General features: G+C 39.1%; 1 protein-coding gene across 1 annotated transcript; it reads right to left on the reverse strand.

The window, feature by feature from the left end:
- Window positions 1–2,805: 2,805 nt before the first annotated feature.
- LOC120263758 (RHOMBOID-like protein 10, chloroplastic) lies at window positions 2,806–16,788 on the reverse strand. Its single transcript, XM_039271733.1, has 10 exons — window positions 16,662–16,788; window positions 11,026–11,319; window positions 9,497–9,753; window positions 5,170–5,224; window positions 5,007–5,087; window positions 4,834–4,930; window positions 4,663–4,730; window positions 3,316–3,414; window positions 3,202–3,243; window positions 2,806–3,118 (listed from the first exon to the last, which is right to left on the reverse strand). The coding sequence occupies exons 2-10, from the start codon at window positions 11,185–11,187 to the stop codon at window positions 2,975–2,977; spliced, it is 1,005 nt and encodes a 334-aa protein (XP_039127667.1). The 5' UTR covers window positions 11,188–11,319; window positions 16,662–16,788; the 3' UTR covers window positions 2,806–2,974.
- Between the last annotated feature and the right edge of the window lie 3,598 nt (window positions 16,789–20,386).

Here is a 20,386-nt window from a genome sequence, read left to right on the forward strand (position 1 = left end):
CAAGTGCATGGATCATTATCAGTAATAAAGTGGTACCCCATTAGGGAGTAGGGTTGTCGAACCTCAGGGACTGGACTTCTAGTACTAGTTGCTCCTCTAATATCTTATTAATTGAAAAGGTGATGGAGATATTAACTACTACGAGAATAAAACAAAGGGTGGAAGAACTAAGTAGACTAGGGTTGAGTGTCGATAGCAAAAGGACAATACCCTGAGATGATCCCTAAGTGCCTAAGATACTGACTTGAGTCTAATGCCTACCAAGCTTGGTATATTCTAAGATCCTTGTGGGTGCTCAGAAGCAATGTTGCATTTACGGCTATCAAATATGCCAAATTCTACAAGTATAATTAAGGGCTTCATACACTCCAAGTTTTGCAACTACACTAGGTAATCACAACTACGGTAATCCACACACACCAAGTTTTACACAAGCATCTATGCAAATCAAGCATGCCAAGTTATGCAAACACATGAATAACACAAGAAAACAATAGAACTCCATAGGCATTAGAACTCAAGTTGTCAAAGTATCAAAAATAACATAGTTCACAAACCTAGGGCACTGTGGAACAGTTAACCCCTCATGAATTCATACAAATGAAAGAGAATAACAAGCATAAGAAAGAGAGACATCTAGACTTCCCCCTCTTTACAAAATCTCCTCAAACGTACTTCAAAAGCTCCATAGAATGAGCAACTTCACTCCTCCGGAGTCTCTAACTCCCCGTTGGCCTCCTTAGCTCGAGTGGTGGCGGTTGATCATTATTCCTTCGAAGGTTCCTCATATGGAGAAGAAAACTCCCGAACAAAGATGTTGAGAAAACCCTAAGTCTGGGCATTAAAAGGGGCTTTACGGGCTCAACACGGTCTAAACACTGGTTATGCTTAAACCGTGCTCTTCTTGAAGCTTTTGAGTGAAAAAGGTAAGTGCTATCCCGAGGGAACCACGAGAGAGCATGATCGTACTCCACCCATGCTTAGCTTGAGCACGCCCATGAAAGTAGCACGCGGACCGTGCTTCCCTTGAATGTATAGGACTATCTTTCCCCGAAGTAATCAAGAGGAGAAAGCACCCCCATGCTTGGCCCGTGCTCTTGCTGCAAACCAGGGGAATCCCAAACAGAGGAAACCATGGGGAGATGACACGCCCGTGCTCTGCCTGTGCTCGCATTGGACACTTAGAAAAATTGTCTTCATTGGTTGGTTTTGTCCCTGATTTCATTCCATGTGTTTTATGAGCCCTAAAAACCTGCAACAGAGACTAACATACCCATAATAGCATCATTTATAGACAAAATGCGCTAAAAGACAAACGAAGGAATGTATTGGAGATAAGTAAAATGTGATACAAAATGCACTCATCATCTAGTGAGGTGGGTATGAATACCAATATTGATGCATTTTAAGTTTGCTTGTCTTCCCTTGGTTTCAATAAATCTTAAGACATGCATTGCACTAGTTTGGAATAGTGCAAGCTTGGGCATTTAATTGAATTGATTATGCTTATTTTATTAAAAGACAAGCAAAAGTCAGAATTTTTAAGAGGTCTAATGGGTTGTATTTCTATAATTATTTTAGGATTGTCTTGATATGTTTAGTAGTAAACTTGACATGACAAGATTCGTACTCTTGTAGTGTTGTTCATGAAATTCACTAAGCTACCTGAATAAGAACTTTGGAGATTGAGCTACAAAGATTGTATAGTTTGTATAATTAGCCATAGGCTACCCTTATGTTGAATTAATGGCTAAATAAGAATGAACAACTATTTAATTTAGATTCCCGAAGAGATTCTATGTTAATGAAATTTGATTACAAGTTTTGAAAATTAAAATATGGACCCTTTGCTGAATTGAAACTCTTATCTAAACAAGGGCAAATGACTTTTGAAAAATCTAACTCAATTAATCCAATATTAGAGATCTAGTCTTCAACCGTACTTGAATTGAATAAAATTTTCATATCACATTCTGTTTTTTCCCCTAATTTTCTGAAATTTTACTTTTATCTTAAAAAATAAACAATTACAATTTTCAATTAACAGCAAGAGTGATATTACTTGATTATAAATTATAAATATCTATAATCCTCATTAAAAATGATACCTTTATTAATTCTGCTCCATTCTTCCCACCACACCCACACCATCCCTCTTCGTACTGCATAGTTAATGCAAAGTTGCATCGGGTTATTGAAAAAGTAAAGAAAAATAGAAAGACAAACTCATTTTGATTAAATAAAACCCTAAACTTGTATTATCTATCTATGCATACACATTTTTACCTTTTTCAATGATTTATTTTAATTTTTAAACCATTACTAGGGAGATTTGTTAATAAAAATAAAACTTCGGTTAGGTTAAAGGTTGCGAGAATAAAAGATGGGATTAGAAAGTGAATTTTTGGATTTTAAAAAACAATATTTATTTATCAATCTTCAAAATTTATTCAAAAACAAAAAAAACAAAAAAAACAAAAAAAAAATCTTCAAAATTTAGAAAATTATTTGTATTAAATAAAATATATATTAATATATATATATATGATATGTTTATACAGTAAAAGAAAATAGATACATAAAATTAAAATTAAAAAAATAATAATAAAAGGAACTGGGAACCTCTGAACTCGGTAATCCCACGAGGACGGAGATGGGAAAACTTTTCCCCATACTGGGATTGGGGGACGAAGTCGGCAATTTGGGGTCCTGGTAGAGGTTGAGGCCAACCGGTAAATCCTCACCTCGTTGGTATCTCTAAGTTAACCAAGATTACAGTTTATTTGTGCTACCACAACCAAAACATCAGGAAGAAAGTCTCCTTTCTGTGGAATTTTTTGATTGATTCTTCAAGGCAAATTTACAGCATTATCTCATAACTTACATGCTATCTAAAAATCGAAGTCCTTTACAACCAAAACATATGTATGAATCAGCCAATTTTTCAAATACCATTGACTTACAAAATGGCATATCAAATCGATCTTCTCCTATTAATAAGGCGGGATATCGGTGGCCGGTCAGTGAAGACTGATCTTCCATCGTCAGTTTTAAATTCAAATCTCCATGCTGGTCCTAGAAACCATGACATCGCAGCTCCACCTAACAACCCTCCTAACTGAAATTGAATGTAAAGTCTGCATCAAACTAAATGTTAATTCAAGTGAAGGATAAATTAGCATAAAGTTGAGAATGATTTACATGACCCCAGTTATCGATGCTCCTAGATAGAAATCCAATAACCTGAGGAAGAAGTGTCGTAATTGAATAGCAAGCTTTAATGATATAAGTTTGTTTGCATTCTCCAATTCTTACCATATTTATGGCAATCACTTGAGCTATTTGCTGTATATCTTGCTTTGCGCCTCCAAAGAGGCTTCTATGCCTCAAAGCAAAGACAGCAGCAGAACCCACCTCAAAAAGATTTAGTTAAATATTCATTACTAACTTTAGAGAAGTATAAAAGCAAATTAAATAAATGAAGTATTGCTAGGAATGCGGGTGCCACCAATGTCTGAATAAAGGTTATCAATGATAAAATGAAAAACGTGATAATAGAGTGTAGACATTGAGAATTTGTCACAAAGTTCTAACTAACAGTAACAAATAAAAGAAAATTGATTTATCATGATCATGTTGTGGAATACGACAAGTTTAAAATGCATAATTAGAAATACTGTTAGTAAACTAAAGATTTATAGTCCAGTCTGCAAGCCAGAAGCTGCATATATATGCACCACTTAACATTTATCTTCCCTTTTTTAATTCTTCAGTAAGAAAAAGCCAGACAATGCCTCAAATGCCTCGATATATTCAAGTGTTTCAAGTTCTGCAAGATTAGCAGATGCTGGATTGTGTATCTACGAGTAAAGGTTACATGGGACTTTAATTTACAGTAACTGTCAATTGAGTCACAGAAGTTTCCGTAGTCAATTTCCAACACTCATTCCCTCTCTAAATTTGAGTTCAACATACCGTTCAGTCAATGATGACAAGATGGTGATGTTGATAAATGGTGGTGCACGATTTGGAGGACACGAATATGCTAGCGTATTCACAATCAAATTAATATTATTCAAAAATGAAGATTTTCATGCTGTAGCACCATGTTGACATCAACAAAGTTATGCAACTTATGTCCAATTCATCAACTCATCACCAAGCAATCAGGTTATCATTTACAAAAAAGATAGCAATGTTACGTCAATCATTAGAAGCCAAATTAACAAATGTGGAACTTGCCACACTTTTTTTTATATGATTTGACAATTACCCTAATTATGAGGGTGAGATAAATTTATAATCAAACTTTTTAATGATCTCAGTCAAGCAAATCAAATCACATGGACCTTTTTTAAGATTATTTGCAGATCAAATCACTCCAAACATCAAAAGGTCTCAGGCCAATTTCTAGGGTTACACAGTTTTATTAATCCTAAACCACTCCGAAAACAATAATGAAAAAGAAAGAAAAGAAAACAATAAACAGAAGAATAACAAAAAGACATAAAACATAGTTTATTTTTCCTTCTCAACTTATTTTGAGGAAAGGTGATATTATCATATGAGCATGTTCTACCTTGATTTTATGAAAACAAACAATGTAGCTCCAAAGATAGATCTATCAAATGAATTTGTAAAATTAATGTCCAGAAAGCTTACCAACCCAAAAATAGCTCCAGATGCACCAACTGCAGGCGATTGACAGAACTGGTAACTCATCAAAGAACCTATGTTAGATAAAACTGGAATTAGTAGTCAACAATAAGAACACATAAATGTTGCACGAATGAAAACATCTCAACATTTGAAAACAATTATACAAATTGGTACTTGCTATTGCTGATGCAAAGTAAACAGCAAGGAAGCGCCTTGGGCCACTAAGTTTCTCCACAGTTGGACCAATAGAATTCAAAGAATAACAATTGACCTGTAGAAAACATCTTTCACATTCTAGATTAAAAAAATAAAAAGTTTATTCTGTATGATAAGCTCACAAACCAGACCATGAGGTGCCCAATATTCGCATGTAGAAATGAACATGTAGCCAATCTCCACAACTGCCCTTTATCAATTAGGCTGTTGACCTGTTCACAAAATCAAGGGTATAATAGAGCACACAGAAACTGCTGATATATATATATATATATATATCTTTCAATTTTCTACCTTAGCTCCCCAAAAGATCAGTTTTCCTTGTGTTGCTATCTGACTGACATAAACCCTGCAATGGATAGCAAAGTTAATAAAAGAATTAAAGGATGCACTTAAATGTCTATGGTGCTGAAACATATGCTTTTCTATATAACTTGCATAATGAACGTCATGTTGACACCTTTTGTACAGCATTAGAGAAAAAAATTAAAACTATAATAAGGTAGCAAAAGCTTCCACCCAAAAGTATATTTTTGGAATATTATGGCTTTTCTTTTCTTTTTCCCTTTATGTTTTAGCTCTCTAAATGTTTAACAATTCCATTACCCCTTAAAAATTCAGCTGATAGAGTACAAGTTTCAAATTACCCAAAGGAATATTGGCTTGCAGATCTAAGAATATTATTCCCTTGGAATGGAGAAAGGTTCATTAGTCAAAAATCTTCGCAAGTTAGGTCTTGAAATGCTTAATGTCTGGATTCTGGATGATTGCTTTCCCATGCCATTCTAGCTGGTAAATGGTAGAAAATTACTCAACATGGGTCAATTGGACTGATGCAAATTATCTCTTCCAAAGGCATTATAGACTGTTGTCTTCAAAGACTTGCATTCATGGTTCTCTATTTTAAACAAAGTGTTTTTTCAAAGGGGTACACATCCTATTGTATGCAATATTCTAAATGAAATTATTCAAGATAGAAACTGAAAATTCATAGTGCCTTCTCAATCCTACTGTCAGGCCAATCACAGCAAAACCCATGGAAATAGATTTTTCTAATCCCTGAGAATCAGAGCAATACATTTACCAAGTGCAAATGGAACTTTCACCACCGGAAGTTTATTTCTAAGCATCCTCTCAACACTTTGGAGTACTTTAACTGAAAACTTGAGAGAGAATCTAAGGAAGATAGCAAATAGGGCCAATTCAAATTGTTCTCTTTGCAATACAGGCCAACGCATCTTCAACTTCAGAACCTCAAAATTAGTCTCGAGATGCCCAAGTTGATGGAGCAACAATTCTCTTCCAGTTGGTCACTTACTAAACAGCTACATAAACAACCTGGCACAGATGGCACAGTAACCCACATGTTCTATGATTGAGTTGGTATTAGCAAGTTTGATGTGCTTGAACAGATAGCAATAAAAGAATATTTAACGGAGTGCAAAGACCGAACGAACTGATTCACAAAGCCCTCAAATGGCATCCCAATCAAATGCAAAAGTATAGACCCAGACTAACCTCTAAGCAACTCAATGACCATGTTTCATCAATTGAGATGTATTTACCCCTGCTTTCAACAGAATGAATTTCAGACAATTTTCTTTTGTCTTTATGCAAACATGTCATCAGCCTTGCACTAGCATATTAACTTTGACTCAATGATTTGGATAACTGCAGGGATCCATGTCCACTGTATGGACATGACACCCGAGGTCTTATGTGTGGACACTCCAAATTATATATTTCTATTTAGTATAAAGAGGGATAGAAAAGTATGTTTGAAAATTAAAGAAGAAATTGGAAAAACTACATGAAAAAAATGATAACAACAGAGAAATGGTTCATGATCTTTCCCCTTAGTACCTAACACTTAAATACTATAACTTGGTTCTCACAATCTAACCGTAGAAACCATTGCTTAAGGAAAGCATACCAACTACAAGTATGCCTATATGCCATCAATCTATAAAACTTTCTAAAGCAAATTTAAATACAGAAGATACCAAAATAAATTGAGGGCTTAAACAAAAAAATATATATATAGCTAAAAAGATGGCCTAAACCACAATTAAAAAGAAAAGGAAATTTAGGAATCAATAGATTTTCCATTAGGGACACTGACATACACTTATAATAAGGTTCCACTTTTAATAAAGTATAAGCAAATAAGAACCTATTAATCTAATTGCTTCTAAAAATAAATGGCAACTTCAATTTAGTTGTGGATCAATACCGTGCTTCTAGAGGCCAAGAATGGAAAAGGTTTCCTGACATAAGTAACTACTACACACTCCTCATCTTAATGTATTTAAATTTTAAAATTTGCCCTATTGGAGACTAAAATCTTTTCGCAGCATTATCATCCATCCAATGTCAAACAAATTATCTCTTTGGCCTTGTTATTTTCTATCTACTTGAGCTCAGAAAACCTCCTATATCTTATAATATATTTCCCTTGAATAAAATATCATTCACACACCAGAACAAACTGACAAAAACTAGCCTTGATTGTATCTTATATAAGACTGACTACATTAGATCTATGATTAAGCATATGAGGCAAAACACACTAGGTGTGTTTGTTAAGGGTTATGAAAACCAAGATTAAATTGGGCTTGAGATTTTTTGCTCAAAATTTTCTTTTGAGGGAAAACTTTTACCTAACATTGACTAAAGTTTGACTTAATCAATGCTAAGCAAAATAAATATTTAAGATTAAAAATATATAGTTTCCTAATTGATGATGTGTGTTTATTTATATCAGTTAATAAGATAAAAGTAATTTTTGGTCCCTCGACTTATGTTTATTTTTATTCGTACACATTCAAAATATTTAGTATGGTCATTGTACTTTGCCTCTTTTGTACAGATTGAACCTTGGAAGTAGTGTGCCAGCCGCTTAGCAACTTATATAATGTCAAGATCAATGATTTTTAGTTTTCAAAACAACTTATGAGAATTAATGTGGTAAGATCTGAATAGCTGGGTAAGCCACACCATCATCCGTGTTAGCCTCAGATTTTACATTGATTAGCAAAAATGATAAAAAAATCATAGTTTTTGGATTACTTGACACGTAGTAGACAAAATCAATTAGGATAAAAATGAACAAAAAGGCAAAATATAGGGACCATATTAAATATCTTGAATGTAAGCGGAAGGAAATGGCATTGGGGCAAAGTTCTGGGACCATAATTCACCCCCAATTAATAAATATGTTCACTTAATTAAATAGATTTTGGAAAAAAAACAAAAAGGTTATTTGCTAACCCAAGTTATGTTTGGGTGTTTGATTTGAGGTGGCAAGATAGCCCAATTTGTCCCCCCAACCAATCACCGCCAATGAAATTCTTTCCCCAACATCTTGCAACGTTACAGTACAAAACACACCCAAAAAAATTGCAGGCTTTACGCTATCATTCTCCAACTGTGCTTCTAAACCATTAGTTGGCTCAATAACTAGCTCAAATTAGCCAGGTTTATGAATTAAATGACCAAAACCAACTAGGATTTTATTATTAAACAGGAACTAAACTAAACTAGTAATGGCCATTGCCCATCTGAGTTCAATTCAAGCAAATTAGAGCAACTAGGTGTTGCATATCTAAAATAAAAGCCAAGTTCAGAGCAGATTTTTAAAGCAGCTCCAGTGAATATAGTTGCTTCATTATTCAGGGAGGGATAAGTGCTTAAACTGATAGATTAAAAATATTTGCTGCCTGTGATGATGGCTCACAAAATGCACAAGTCATAGTGGGCATAGTCAAGGTTGTTTACAACCTACTAAGTGGTAAATAATTGAAGTAGCATCAATTTTAGATGCTAAAATCCATCTCATAGCATGATGTTTGTGACGTGAGCAGCAATGCACAAACAAAAGTACTGGAGACAAGTTCAAGGGAGACATAATTATGATACACCATATCTCTTCAATGAACTTTGAATTGCATAGTCTAGTGGCTAATCCCTGTTAAAGGAAATTTCACTATATAAAGTCAGTTTTTTTTGGTAGATGAGGTACTAAATGTCTTACATTGCTAGTATATACCCTCAGCCCTTGCCCAAACAACTCCAATTGCTCAACTACCACCTCTTTTCAGTGGCTCAAGGGAGGAAATTTTGAAGAATCAAATGATAAATCATGGGGAAATTAAGGACATAAAGATTCACTAGCTAAAGAACTCAAAATTTACTGATAACAAGGTAGGGAACAAAAACTCTCAGAAGAGTTACTCAATATCCATCTCAACTCTCTCATACCTCAAATCCTTATATTCTTACCAAGAAGCTCCTTATGGATCAAAGTATGGAGAGAAACCAAAAGAATCGTGAGAGATGGAAGCCAACATATAATGTTTCAACTAGCAAACAGAATTACAATTTTAAGCATAGAAACCATATTTAAGTGTTGTACCAGATGTTAAAAATAATGTAACGCAAGTGCTAAAAATGTTTTAAGAAAAATAAGTCTATTCAATATTTTTCCAAGATGATGCATATGCACTTTGGTATTTCTAGCTCAGAAAAATTTTGATATGTCAAAGCAAAGTGGCAAGAAAATGAGTAATCAAGGCATGCCTGCAGATATTTCCATTTATCATGCATGAGGATGAGGACTCACAATACATTGAGGGTAAGAAGAATATTGGTCCACAGCCTTCCATCAAAAGGTTTATCTTCAGAAGTACTGAATTGCAAGTTTCTTTTACCACCAAACACCTTTCCAAAATGCTTGCAGCTAAAGAAAGTAAAGCATGATGAACAAGACAAGGAGAGAGCAGCAGCCAGGTTTTCCATATGAGATTCTTTCTTCCATAAATAGGGTCTTTCATGCCAAAACTCCTTGATTCCAGAGAAGTAGCTAGATTGATAGCCATCCTATTATTCATTAAGTGTACATAAAAATCAGAAATATAAAGGTTGCAATATTTGACAGATCATCATGTGAAAATATGAATATACCTTTAAGATTAATTTCAATAACAAGAATGAAAGAATCAAATGAACATTTGTGAACCTGATCTTAAGCACAAGCTCCCTCAACTACTTTTCTGTGAAACTAGAGCACTAAAAGTCCAGCTAATACACTCAAGACAATTGCTAAGTATAGTTATCAAATGAGGAAAAGATTACGACAACAAAAGGATAATTCCAAACAATTTGATACAAGGTAAATGTAGTTACACCTAAAAGTGGATGCATGATGTTCAAAAGAACCCAAACAGGAAACCCCCACACTTACTATTCTGTGCATTGTTTAGATAGTTTGTATAGATGGTATGACAATATTCTGGAAGCCATGTCCGATAATTAACCCAAGCTAGTACACAAGAGTTAATACATGGTAGCAAGAGGAAATGCATTTGATTTTGACAAAAAAAAAATAATTGAGTGGGAAGAAAATTTAGAATTAATTCAACTTCTTGAGATATTTCTAAAAATGAAGACATCCCCTACCACAGATGATAAAAAAGTCAAACATCATTCGCACTTCCTTTCTTAAGATAACGTGGAACATCAAAAACAAAAAAATTTCATAACTCATTTCAAAAAATATTTTTTCATACAAATCAAAGAAAGGGCTAATACGCTTTCCACACCAATAAACTTTCATCAACTTTCTGTTTAATCACTTCAACTGCAATACACTTCATAGAATCAGCTGAAAATTCGACTAGCCACACAAAGAAAGCATAACATTGAGCATCCATCCTAACAAGTTTGCAGCATTTTCACATCACTCCCACTTCTCAATTACAAGTGATTCAGGAAACAGAGCATAACAATGAAACAACAAATCAGATAGGTCAATTCACACTTACTGCAGAAATAAGTCTGTTCCCTTATGAACATGAACTCTACCAAAGAATAAATAACAAATTTTTGGCGCATATGCAAGCATGTTTATAATCCAAAGTTGAGCGCATTTTCCTCTTTTTTTTTTCGGTCAATTACTTCTTTTCCTCTAACAGAGTTCACAAACACATCAGCAATGCAAAACAAAAGCAATTCATTCAACTCAAACTAATCCATTCGCTCACAGAACAAACTACATCCAAATGACTTGCAACACTGCGATCATCATCACAGAAACAAAGAGATCAAGAACTAAAACTACAAAAATCATGCATCCTGGTTTAGATGGGATACCCGGAAAGCGGAGCAAATGAGAAGCTGAAGATGGCGGCTACAGCGAAGGTGGAGGGATTGGCCGAGGCGGAGGGCAGAGGCAACGGTGATGAGGTGAGCTGGTGTTAATCTCCCAGAAGGAGAAGGGAAAATGGCAGAGGGGAATCGCGGAGCAGGAGTCATGGCAGCTAATCCTTTGCCCTCTTGGCAACGAAGATCGAGGTTGCCTTTCAATTCCGAGGCTGTCACTGTGCTGTGCAGCTGCAGAACATTGGATGAGCATTAGACAGTGCCTGCTTCATTGGTTGACAACGCCTGTCCCAAAACCAAATACAAGAATTATCCACCATTATTTAAAGGGAAAATTACTGTTTATCCCTCGTAATTTTCAAAACTTCCCAAAAACCCCCTCCAACTTTTTGCAGACACTGACCGATCGTTATATTTTACATTCCTTTTAACCCCTGACGGTAAGTTGAAGTGGGTCCACGATATGAAATTTCTTTTTGCCTCTGCAAAAAGGTGGGAAAAAAATGGCGCCCAATCATAACTTTCTTTATCGATAGTTTTTTCAATGCCTCCCTGCTTGCTTTTTCTCAAACAAAGTTTTAGAAGGCTCATATCTTGTTCTTCTTGTTCTTGTTCTTCTTCTTCTTCTTCTCTTTTTCTTCTTCTCATTTGGTGTATTCAATTTTAGCTCTTCGATTAAATTATGGAGAGTTTTTGTGCTATTGCTAGATACTAACGGGGAGGGGACGAGTGCTAATGTTTGTGTTCTACGTTATGCGGGTCCAAGTTGATCGCGATATTATGCAACGGCCAGTGAGCGTTCGAAGGTAGAGATACTTGTTGAGGAACGGACGAAATCGCGAGACGAGAAGGCAACACAGGGCGTCCCTAGAGCGAAAGAGGATCGAGTCGTGAAAAGCGTCCAGGGGTCCCAGCGAGGTGCGTTGTAGCCATTGCCACGCCTCTAGTCACGATCGTAGATCGTGCGATGAATATGTTGTCGAGTAGGGCGTTGTGTATTGTGTATATAGTTCCATTTATTATGTAACTATGGAACTTAATGTTTAACTTTATATATTACTGCTTTAACTATATTAGTTTCGTTTAACTTTTTTTATGTTTCCGTTTAAACTACATTAGAATCCGTTTAACATATACACATGCATCGTGGCGCGGTTCCCCAGCGTCAATTAATACACTCCCTGGATCCCCAAGCGTTTCTATTTAACTTTCTATGTTTCCGTTTAAACTACATTAGTATCTCGTTTAACATATACACAATATCATCCAACAAGAACGGAACCTCAAAAGCGAAAGCAGAATGAATTTAATTGAATTTAGATACATGTACATTTACATTGACAAAAATTTGTCATGTTCTTCGGAAAAAAATGAATTGAATTTAAAGCGGTTTACATTTGAAACTATTACACCCTATCTGATGACTATGACCCCGCTTACGTACACTCCTCCTCAGTTCGTTTTTACACAGGTAAAAGCGGAGTTTAAACTAATTACATTGATATTTACACAATGAACTATATACTTAAACAATGAAAGTGTATGTTAAACAATGAATCGGATTATTAAAGAAAGAATCGTGTATACAAATATAGAAAGAATGACTAAGAACCCGCTGCGAAGACTCCCTCTGGTCGTGATGCGTCGCCTCCCTCCCTAAGTATCGGGAAACATACCTTAATCGCAGATAAGGGACGTCGATCTGCGTGACCCGTAGCTTCTCACCGCGAGTGAAAGCGCTCGATAAACCGCATGACGTAGGCAGCTGCGATCGACACTTCCTTTTTTTCGTCGTGGGGCTTCGATTGTCGTGAACAAGCGGGTACTTTATGGTCGCCGACTCGCCCAACTCCATGTCGATACAGAGGTCGAATAGGTTCCGCTGTCGAGATATACAAGTTCATATTGGAATGCCGATTATTTACCGAACACTATTACACAAACACAAATTATTAAAGCACTTACCATTTCTAGCGCGTTTTTATCGTATTCTTCGCTTTGGCATGAAGAATAATGCCTGTATTCTTGTTTTTCATTGTCAAGGACGACGACATGGAAGTGGCCACTCATAATTATCGGGAGGATGACGATGTCCACTTCATGCAAGTTGCGCGCGGCATCTCCAATCATAGCCATCGTGGATTCATGTGCGTCGTCGCCCTGCTTTGACATGAACAAGGCCAGTGGCCGTGTGATGGAGGCGCGCCTCTTATAACGATATGGCACTACGCTCATCGTCTTTTGCAAGATACATACGAATGCGTCCATCACATCGTCTGTGACCATCTCCTTCCCCTCGAGCAGGTCGAATAGATTGGCCCGTGTGGTGCTGACAGAGTCATTCTTCCACACGACAGTGCTGTGGTTGAACGGAACAAAGACATGTAAACAATGTTGTAAGTATAAAATTAAACGTTAAAGTATAAACTTTAAATTCTATATTGAATGTTTAAACGGTAACGGTAATATTTAAAGGGTATCACTTATAAGTTAAATGTTATCTGTAAATTTTAAACGTTAACGCTCCTACTTAAATGGTAACTAAAACAGTTTAAACAATATCATAAAAACTTCAAACTTACTTGTCCATAGGGCAGTTGAGGAAGATCCTTATCAACTCCTGCTCGTACTTATTGAGGCGCGATTGGCCAACGTATTTTTTTCTTCGAATGAAGACTTTCCCGAAGTTCTTCTACTTTTTATTGGCTTCCTTTAATGGGGAACGCAGCGGCAAAGATCAACCCGGGAGACACTTCCCTTACATGCTTCTTGTTCTTGTGGGATTGTGTGCGCCTCGATGCGACGCGTCGACCGTTGGTTCCACCGTGAATTCCACGGCAGCAGCATCAATGCGAGACACAACGTTGTCTGGTTGTTCTTCTTCATGGATTGTGTCCATCTTTGATGCCGCATCGTCAAGCCGGTTCCACGTAGATGCATGATGTCGTCAACAACGAGTCGACGATCTTTTCCACCGCGGCAAACTCAGTGCCATCTTCAATCTCCTCCACCGTGATGGGCATGTCATCAACGTTAACAACATCAGCCGCCGATGGTGCTGCTGCCGATGGTGCTGCTATTATTTCATCGTCGTACGGCACGGGTGAGACGCGAGGCATTATTGTTTTCCTCTTTTTGCAAGCTTCTTCGAATGAGGCCGTCTTTCGAAGGGTCACCCCGATGATGTCCTCGTCGTGCCGAACTCCGACGGCGTATCCGTCCCCGGGTGCTTCATTTGTTTGAAGGGAAGGCGCGATCGATTGTGATCGCTGACCGCCTTCCAATGCCTCACCCGAGCGACAATGCCGAGGGAACTCGGTCATCAAAATCCGGCGAAAGCTGCGATGAGAGTTGCAGTGACATCCTCGCCTAGTGCCTGCTGGGGAGCCGCCACGTTCGAGGGCGACACGGTCGGGGGAAGCCACGGTCGGGCGGGGTGGGGAGGGCTTCTCCGGCCTCGACGAATGCGTTTTGGCACAGAAGCGGGAGAGCAGCGTCCAGTCAGCGCAAGGGAAGAGGTTGCCTTTCATCTTGCCTTTGAGCAAGCGGTTCCGGAGCAATAGCATCCGACCGAGCGGTTGGCCCGAACAAATACTTCTTCATCAGCATTCGCGGAACCAGCTCAGGAAACTAGCATGTGTAAAGCAAACAATCTTAGCGAAATTATTTAGTTTAAACAATTAAAACTATATTTACACATGTAACTTCAGTATATTTAAACGTTATAACCTATTGTGTTAAACATAGAACAAACAAATTAAACATTAAACTAAAAAGTTTAAACGGTAGTTGAACAAAGTTAAGCGATGAAGTTATAATGTTAAAGCGATAGATGAATAAAGTTAAACGGTAAATGATATGGTTAAACGTTAACGTCTACGATTAAACAAAATATTTTTTTGAATTATTACCTCTTTTCCTTCGAGAGATGACAAACTCGTCTCTATCAGTCAGCTGCTTCCGGTAAGTATTTTCACCGTAACACGACGATCCTTGGGGTCTTGCAGAAACGGACTTTCTTTCCGGTTCCGGTCAGCTCATAAAACCAGATGTTAAGCGCTACCGTGCAACCCTTAACATACCCGGTGTTGGTCTTCTTCCCCGAGCATCTAGATTGCACTCGGGTAGCGGCTTGTGGTATGTCCTCCAAAAGCCACTTGTGCGTCGCTGCGCCCATGCGTGAGCGCCCTATTCCGGTAGATCATCGACATAATCAACGATCCAGTTAGGAACCGAGCAGGAGGTATTTGGGAAGAGGATTGTACCTAGGAGGTACACCATCAGTAGTTTGGCAAAATTCTCCTCTTCTCCCCTCTGTCCAACGAGTTGCTGAAGAGTGCTCCTGATGGAGTCTCTGTGTCTCTCGTACGTCTCCGATAAATACCTCTCTTCGAAAGCTGACCGTGTTTTCTTCTTCTGAAACACGACTGCCTCCCTCATCGCAACGCGAGCCCGAGAACGATTGCCCACATCTTCGAGGCTCGAAAGTCGTATGCTTTCCCCGATCCACGAATTTATTGAGTGCGGTTATCGTATCTCTGCGAGAGAGTCAAGAAGGGCCCGCTCTTGGTATGACGCCTTCAACTCGATGAATGTCAGTGAGCGGTGTCCTTCGGATGATCTCCCGATGTCGAGGGATCATGTGAACTTTCAATTCGACCACGGTCTCCACTACGGTGTCAAGTAGCATCGCCCATTAACTAGATTGACCGCCATAATCACAAGCCTGCGACAATAACAGACACATTGTTAGCGGAAATGTAATTTGTTAAACGGTTAACACTCAGTTCTTAAACATCGATATCATTTTTAAGCGATGACGTACACTATTAAGCAGAGATACAAAATAATTAAAGCGGAGACGAACTAACTTAAGCGGTAAAGCTCATTGTTTAAACGGAGACCCTCATTTTTACAACTCGCAAACCATATCAACTGAAAGGGTAAACGTAGATTATAAACATTACACAAAGCATAACAATCGGAAAACCATTTCGATCGTATACAAAGACGAAAATGTAAAACAAAACAAAAACCCTAGCCGAGACATCTCCCTGCAGACTAACAAAAACCCCAAATCGATTAATCCCCCACGAAAGCTTCAATGTCTTCCAACAAAAAAACAAAATCACAAACCAAAACCGAAAAATGTCTCTTCAGTAATGTAATAGTTAACAAAAACCATAATGAATACCTTAGACTGTAAAGTGAGCGAAATGTCAGAATACTTGCACGGGACTTCTTCTTGAGACGCCGGTGGAAAGGGAAGAGTGCGGTGGGAAGAGAAGAGTGGAGACGCGAGTTGAGCTGGAGTCGCGAGTTGAGAGAAGACAAGCATTGTAATGCCCTAAGAAAAACCCACCCACTTCCTCTCACACCGCCCGAAATGGGTGCGACCCACGACTTTCCCGTGCAAGGGCATTTTTCAGTCCATAAAATTTTAAATACACTCCGTTTAATGCCCGTTCACGTACTTTTGGGGGTTTCAAAATCATGGAGTTGAAAAGGAAGGGGTTTTTGGGCATTCCGAAACTATGGGGGTTTGTTTGGCAATTTGGCAAAGTTGTAGGGTTTTTTTGGCAATTTCCACTTATTTAAATGAATATATTTAATAATTAATTTCATACAAATTATTAATAGAGTTGGGTTACTGTGTTGCCCTGGCGTCGCAGCCCCCACAACGTGGCCACCTCAACAAGGCTCCATCTTCGTCGGCTGGATGACAGCTTCATACGTCGCCGCTCTCCTGGCGAGAGATCACCATGCTCACATTGTCTTCGGCCGGACCACTTAACAGCCGAATGCTGACACCAACTTACGTGCCAGCGTTGACTTGGAGTGGGTTATCTTACCTCCAACTGCACCGTAGTGACCAGTGATCTGTGCCCTCGTTCGCCTTGTAGGAAAAGAGTTCGCACTAAGAAATGTTCATCTCCACAGCTATCCAAACCTCAACCTGAACCTGCCGAGCCTCCCAGCCTCCTCCTCATCACTTCCTTTTTCCTCGCTCCATAGTTTCGCTTCATCTCTCAAGATGTCAAACAATTGAGAGAACATCTCTCTAGCTTCTCAGTGGCCTCTGTCATCGCGGGCAAACCTCTGAACTAACTATTCTCGTAGGCTTAGTCTCCACTCACGGACAGCAGGTGAGAAAAGTGATGATGTTTGGCCGGAGGCAATTTGCAATCACATTCTCTTCGCAGCAACATACTAGATCGGCAAAAACCCTCAGCCCTTTCCAGCTCTTAAGCAAACATGGCCCTTGTTCAGTGAAGCTGCAAAGCTAGACAACTGACTTGGAAGCAGCGAGGTTGCCAGTGCCGGCAGCCAATTGGATTCGCCTCACCAATCTTCTTTTACACTGCTGGAATTTTTCCTCCATCCTAGCTATTGTTAAACCGATCGGAGATCTTATCTCCGTTTAGAACAGCTCCAGGATCTCTTTCGAATCTGTCTACTATTTGGTTTGTCTTTGATGAACTGTGAGGTTGCCGAAAGAACTAGAGGTGTTTGTTGGTGCCTGGGGATATTGCAGCACGACTGACTTTTTCTCTCCCTCCAACATGCAACGTCGATGAGCACCCGTCTCCCCTCGTTGTTACCGCCCCGGCAACCATCAACTCGCAGTATAATTCTTTATCAGGTGGGGTGCAACTGTCTGTCAGCTGCACCGACAAAGGCAAGGGTCCCATGCCTTGCCAGTAGGAACAACGCCGATCTTGGAGACAAAGGCAAGGGTCCTCATTGCAAAGTGGTGCGGACATCCTCAAACCAATGCCGGTGGTCGAGCGCACCTCTCACAACACCATAGTCGGAAACTCAACCGAGATCGAGGTTGAGCGAAGCTCCCTCGTTAATAGTGTGGTGTGACTAGCTATCAAGCCTTACTCTCACCAAGAACCTCGCCGTCAAGCCCCAGCTCTGACTGAGACACTTTCTCCTCATCGGACCACAAGTTCATAGATGAACATTGCGACCGCTGGATCATCCCATACTCTTCACATATGGTCAAGCTCTGATAGCGTGCCCAGAATTATCGTTGACAAAACCTCGGTTACCTAAAAAGAGCAGAGTCAACGTCTCGAAACCTCGAATGCCCTGAACCAACGATGACAGCGTAGCGCTCGGATGCCGACATCGACAACCCAATGTTTTCCTCCAAGTCCCTCTGCTTCACGTACATGGAAAGGTTGCCGATCTCGAGACAACATGCAAGATGACAACTATACATTGATTTCTCCAAAATTTCAATCATGAGGCACCTTTCAAGCTTCTGACTCTTGCGATGGAGATCACAGTTGTGCGGATCCCAAAGTAGAGATGCGGCTAGTTGCTATCAAGGTGAAACCAATCTCAAGAGATCCTATTTCATATCTTAAGGAGGCTGATAAGTGCTTGAAAGTGTATATTTTATATATCTTTCGTATTGCATTTAGCATGAGATTTCACATGTTTAGCACCAAACTAGTACATAATTTCACTCTTTTATTCACCATAAGCTTTTACTCGGTCTTAGGCTAAAGAAGCGAATATAAGGGTGTTTCGAAGCAAAATAGATCAACTTGATGAACCAGAGTATCACCACACCTCACAACAGCTATGGTGATATCTCACCATACCCATTGTCCACTCCTATCATGACTATTATCAAGTCATGTAAATGTGGAATCATAGAGAACAACATAGAAGTCAAAACGGCCTCCACAACGGCTATTGTGAATCATCACTGTCGTAACCAATCTACACAACGCCTAGAAAGAATGTGCCAGGATGCGACTTGGAGCCCAAGCAACAACTTATTCAGAACGGGCTCCACAACGGGTGTGGTGAGGCCATGGTGAACTCGATACTATAAAAACCCTAGGGTTTACAGCTTATAGGGGGATTCTTTTACCGAATTTGGGGAAAGGAGGTTGGATTTCTGGAGATCCTTGCGGCTGGATATGAGTTCTATCAAGATTTCAGCGAATTCTAGTGAGTTTTCCAAGGAGGATTCAACGTGCATCAATAGCGAAGTGTACCTAACAACCCTCTGTTTTATTGTATTAACTAATTTGTAGAAATAGAATTAAGAAACACCGTAGACGTTCAGGCTATTGAATCATCACCCCTTTGAACCTATTTCACAAGTGATCATTAGGGTACAATGCGAAGCTCAACAACAAAATAAAATTAAGTAAAATAAAGCACTGAAATGAAAAACAGAAAGCAATAAGATAAATAGTTTAGCAAGGGACTTCCCTTTCTAACTATGACACAAATATAAGTCCACTCTAGAAAATGAAATACAAAGTTCAAATACTGAAAGTAAAAACTAAAATGAAAAGATAGAAAGTCGAAGGCTGCTCAATCAAACTTGGACTCTGTGGCATCCAGGTCATCAGAACTAGACTCATTGGCAGCAATAGTGGCTCATCTCAGAATGGAGGTCCTCCATCACTCCATGAGTCATCTCCACCCTTGGTGTCAAAGGACTCAGACTCCTCAGACTCCAAATCAGCGATGTTGACCCCCATATGAACTGGTGCAGGGGCTGGGGACGAAGGTGGGGGAGACAACTTGACACTAAGATGGGAAGTGATCCTCATCATGCTCCTACCCACCCAACACTGGTAGTGTGGTGAACTCGTCGACAGTGCAGCGTGGCTGGCGGAGGATTAAGTCAGTGGTGTTAAAGGAGAGCGAGGAGTCGGAGGGGGTAGAGGAAAATCTGCAGCAACAGGGGGAGTAAGAGCACCAACAACACAGAAACGGGTCTCGTGTACAGTATAAACTGGCTAGACCATTCTCATAGCATGGAGAGTGTCGACAGCAATCAGGGTACTACCGCCCACAATCCTCATACCACTGGTCCCCTCTTTAAGGCCCATCCCCCGATAAGCCAAGTGATGTAAGGACCAACGAATATGACTCCAACACTGGGATCAGTCCCCTGATGATTAAGAGTAAGAGTGACCTCATGTCCCAGGTGGAGGTGAAAACCATCAATCATACTGGTAGATAATCGAAGTCCCTCCGACTAACTACTCCGATGCTATTGCCCCGTCCTATCAAGGAATGGCTAAGCAAATGATGAATGTACTTAAGGGGGATGACAACACCCCTTGCGTGTGACCCGTAAGTACACGGGTTTATCGAAGTAATAAATCCCAGGTGAGTGGGAATCGTATCCGCAGGGAATAGTGAATAGAAACACAATGATTGCTATTTAACTAGGATAAGAATGAATCAATGATGGTGTGAATAAGATTTATATGAAAAGACTAAAAGAAATAAGAAAGAGAGGCATGATAAAATGAGAGGAAAGGTAATCATTAGAAGTGGGTACTCGGACAATGCTCCCCCTAGGACT

This window comes from Dioscorea cayenensis, chromosome 6 (genome assembly GCF_009730915.1).
Source record: "Dioscorea cayenensis subsp. rotundata cultivar TDr96_F1 chromosome 6, TDr96_F1_v2_PseudoChromosome.rev07_lg8_w22 25.fasta, whole genome shotgun sequence".
Classification (NCBI taxonomy): Eukaryota; Viridiplantae; Streptophyta; class Magnoliopsida; order Dioscoreales; family Dioscoreaceae; genus Dioscorea; species Dioscorea cayenensis.

Bases quoted from the DNA above. Each gene is read 5' to 3' on its own strand.
- LOC120263758 (XM_039271733.1), bottom strand. From the start codon at position 11,187: ATGACTCCTGCTCCGCGATTCCCCTCTGCCATTTTCCCTTCTCCTTCT. The intron at 9,754-11,025 runs GTATCCCATCTA...AATGAATAATAG, and splicing joins TCATTTGCTCCGCTTTCCGG to GATGGCTATCAATCTAGCTA. The intron at 3,415-4,662 runs GTAAGCTTTCTG...AATCTTTTTGAG, and splicing joins CTGGAGCTATTTTTGGGTTG to GTGGGTTCTGCTGCTGTCTT.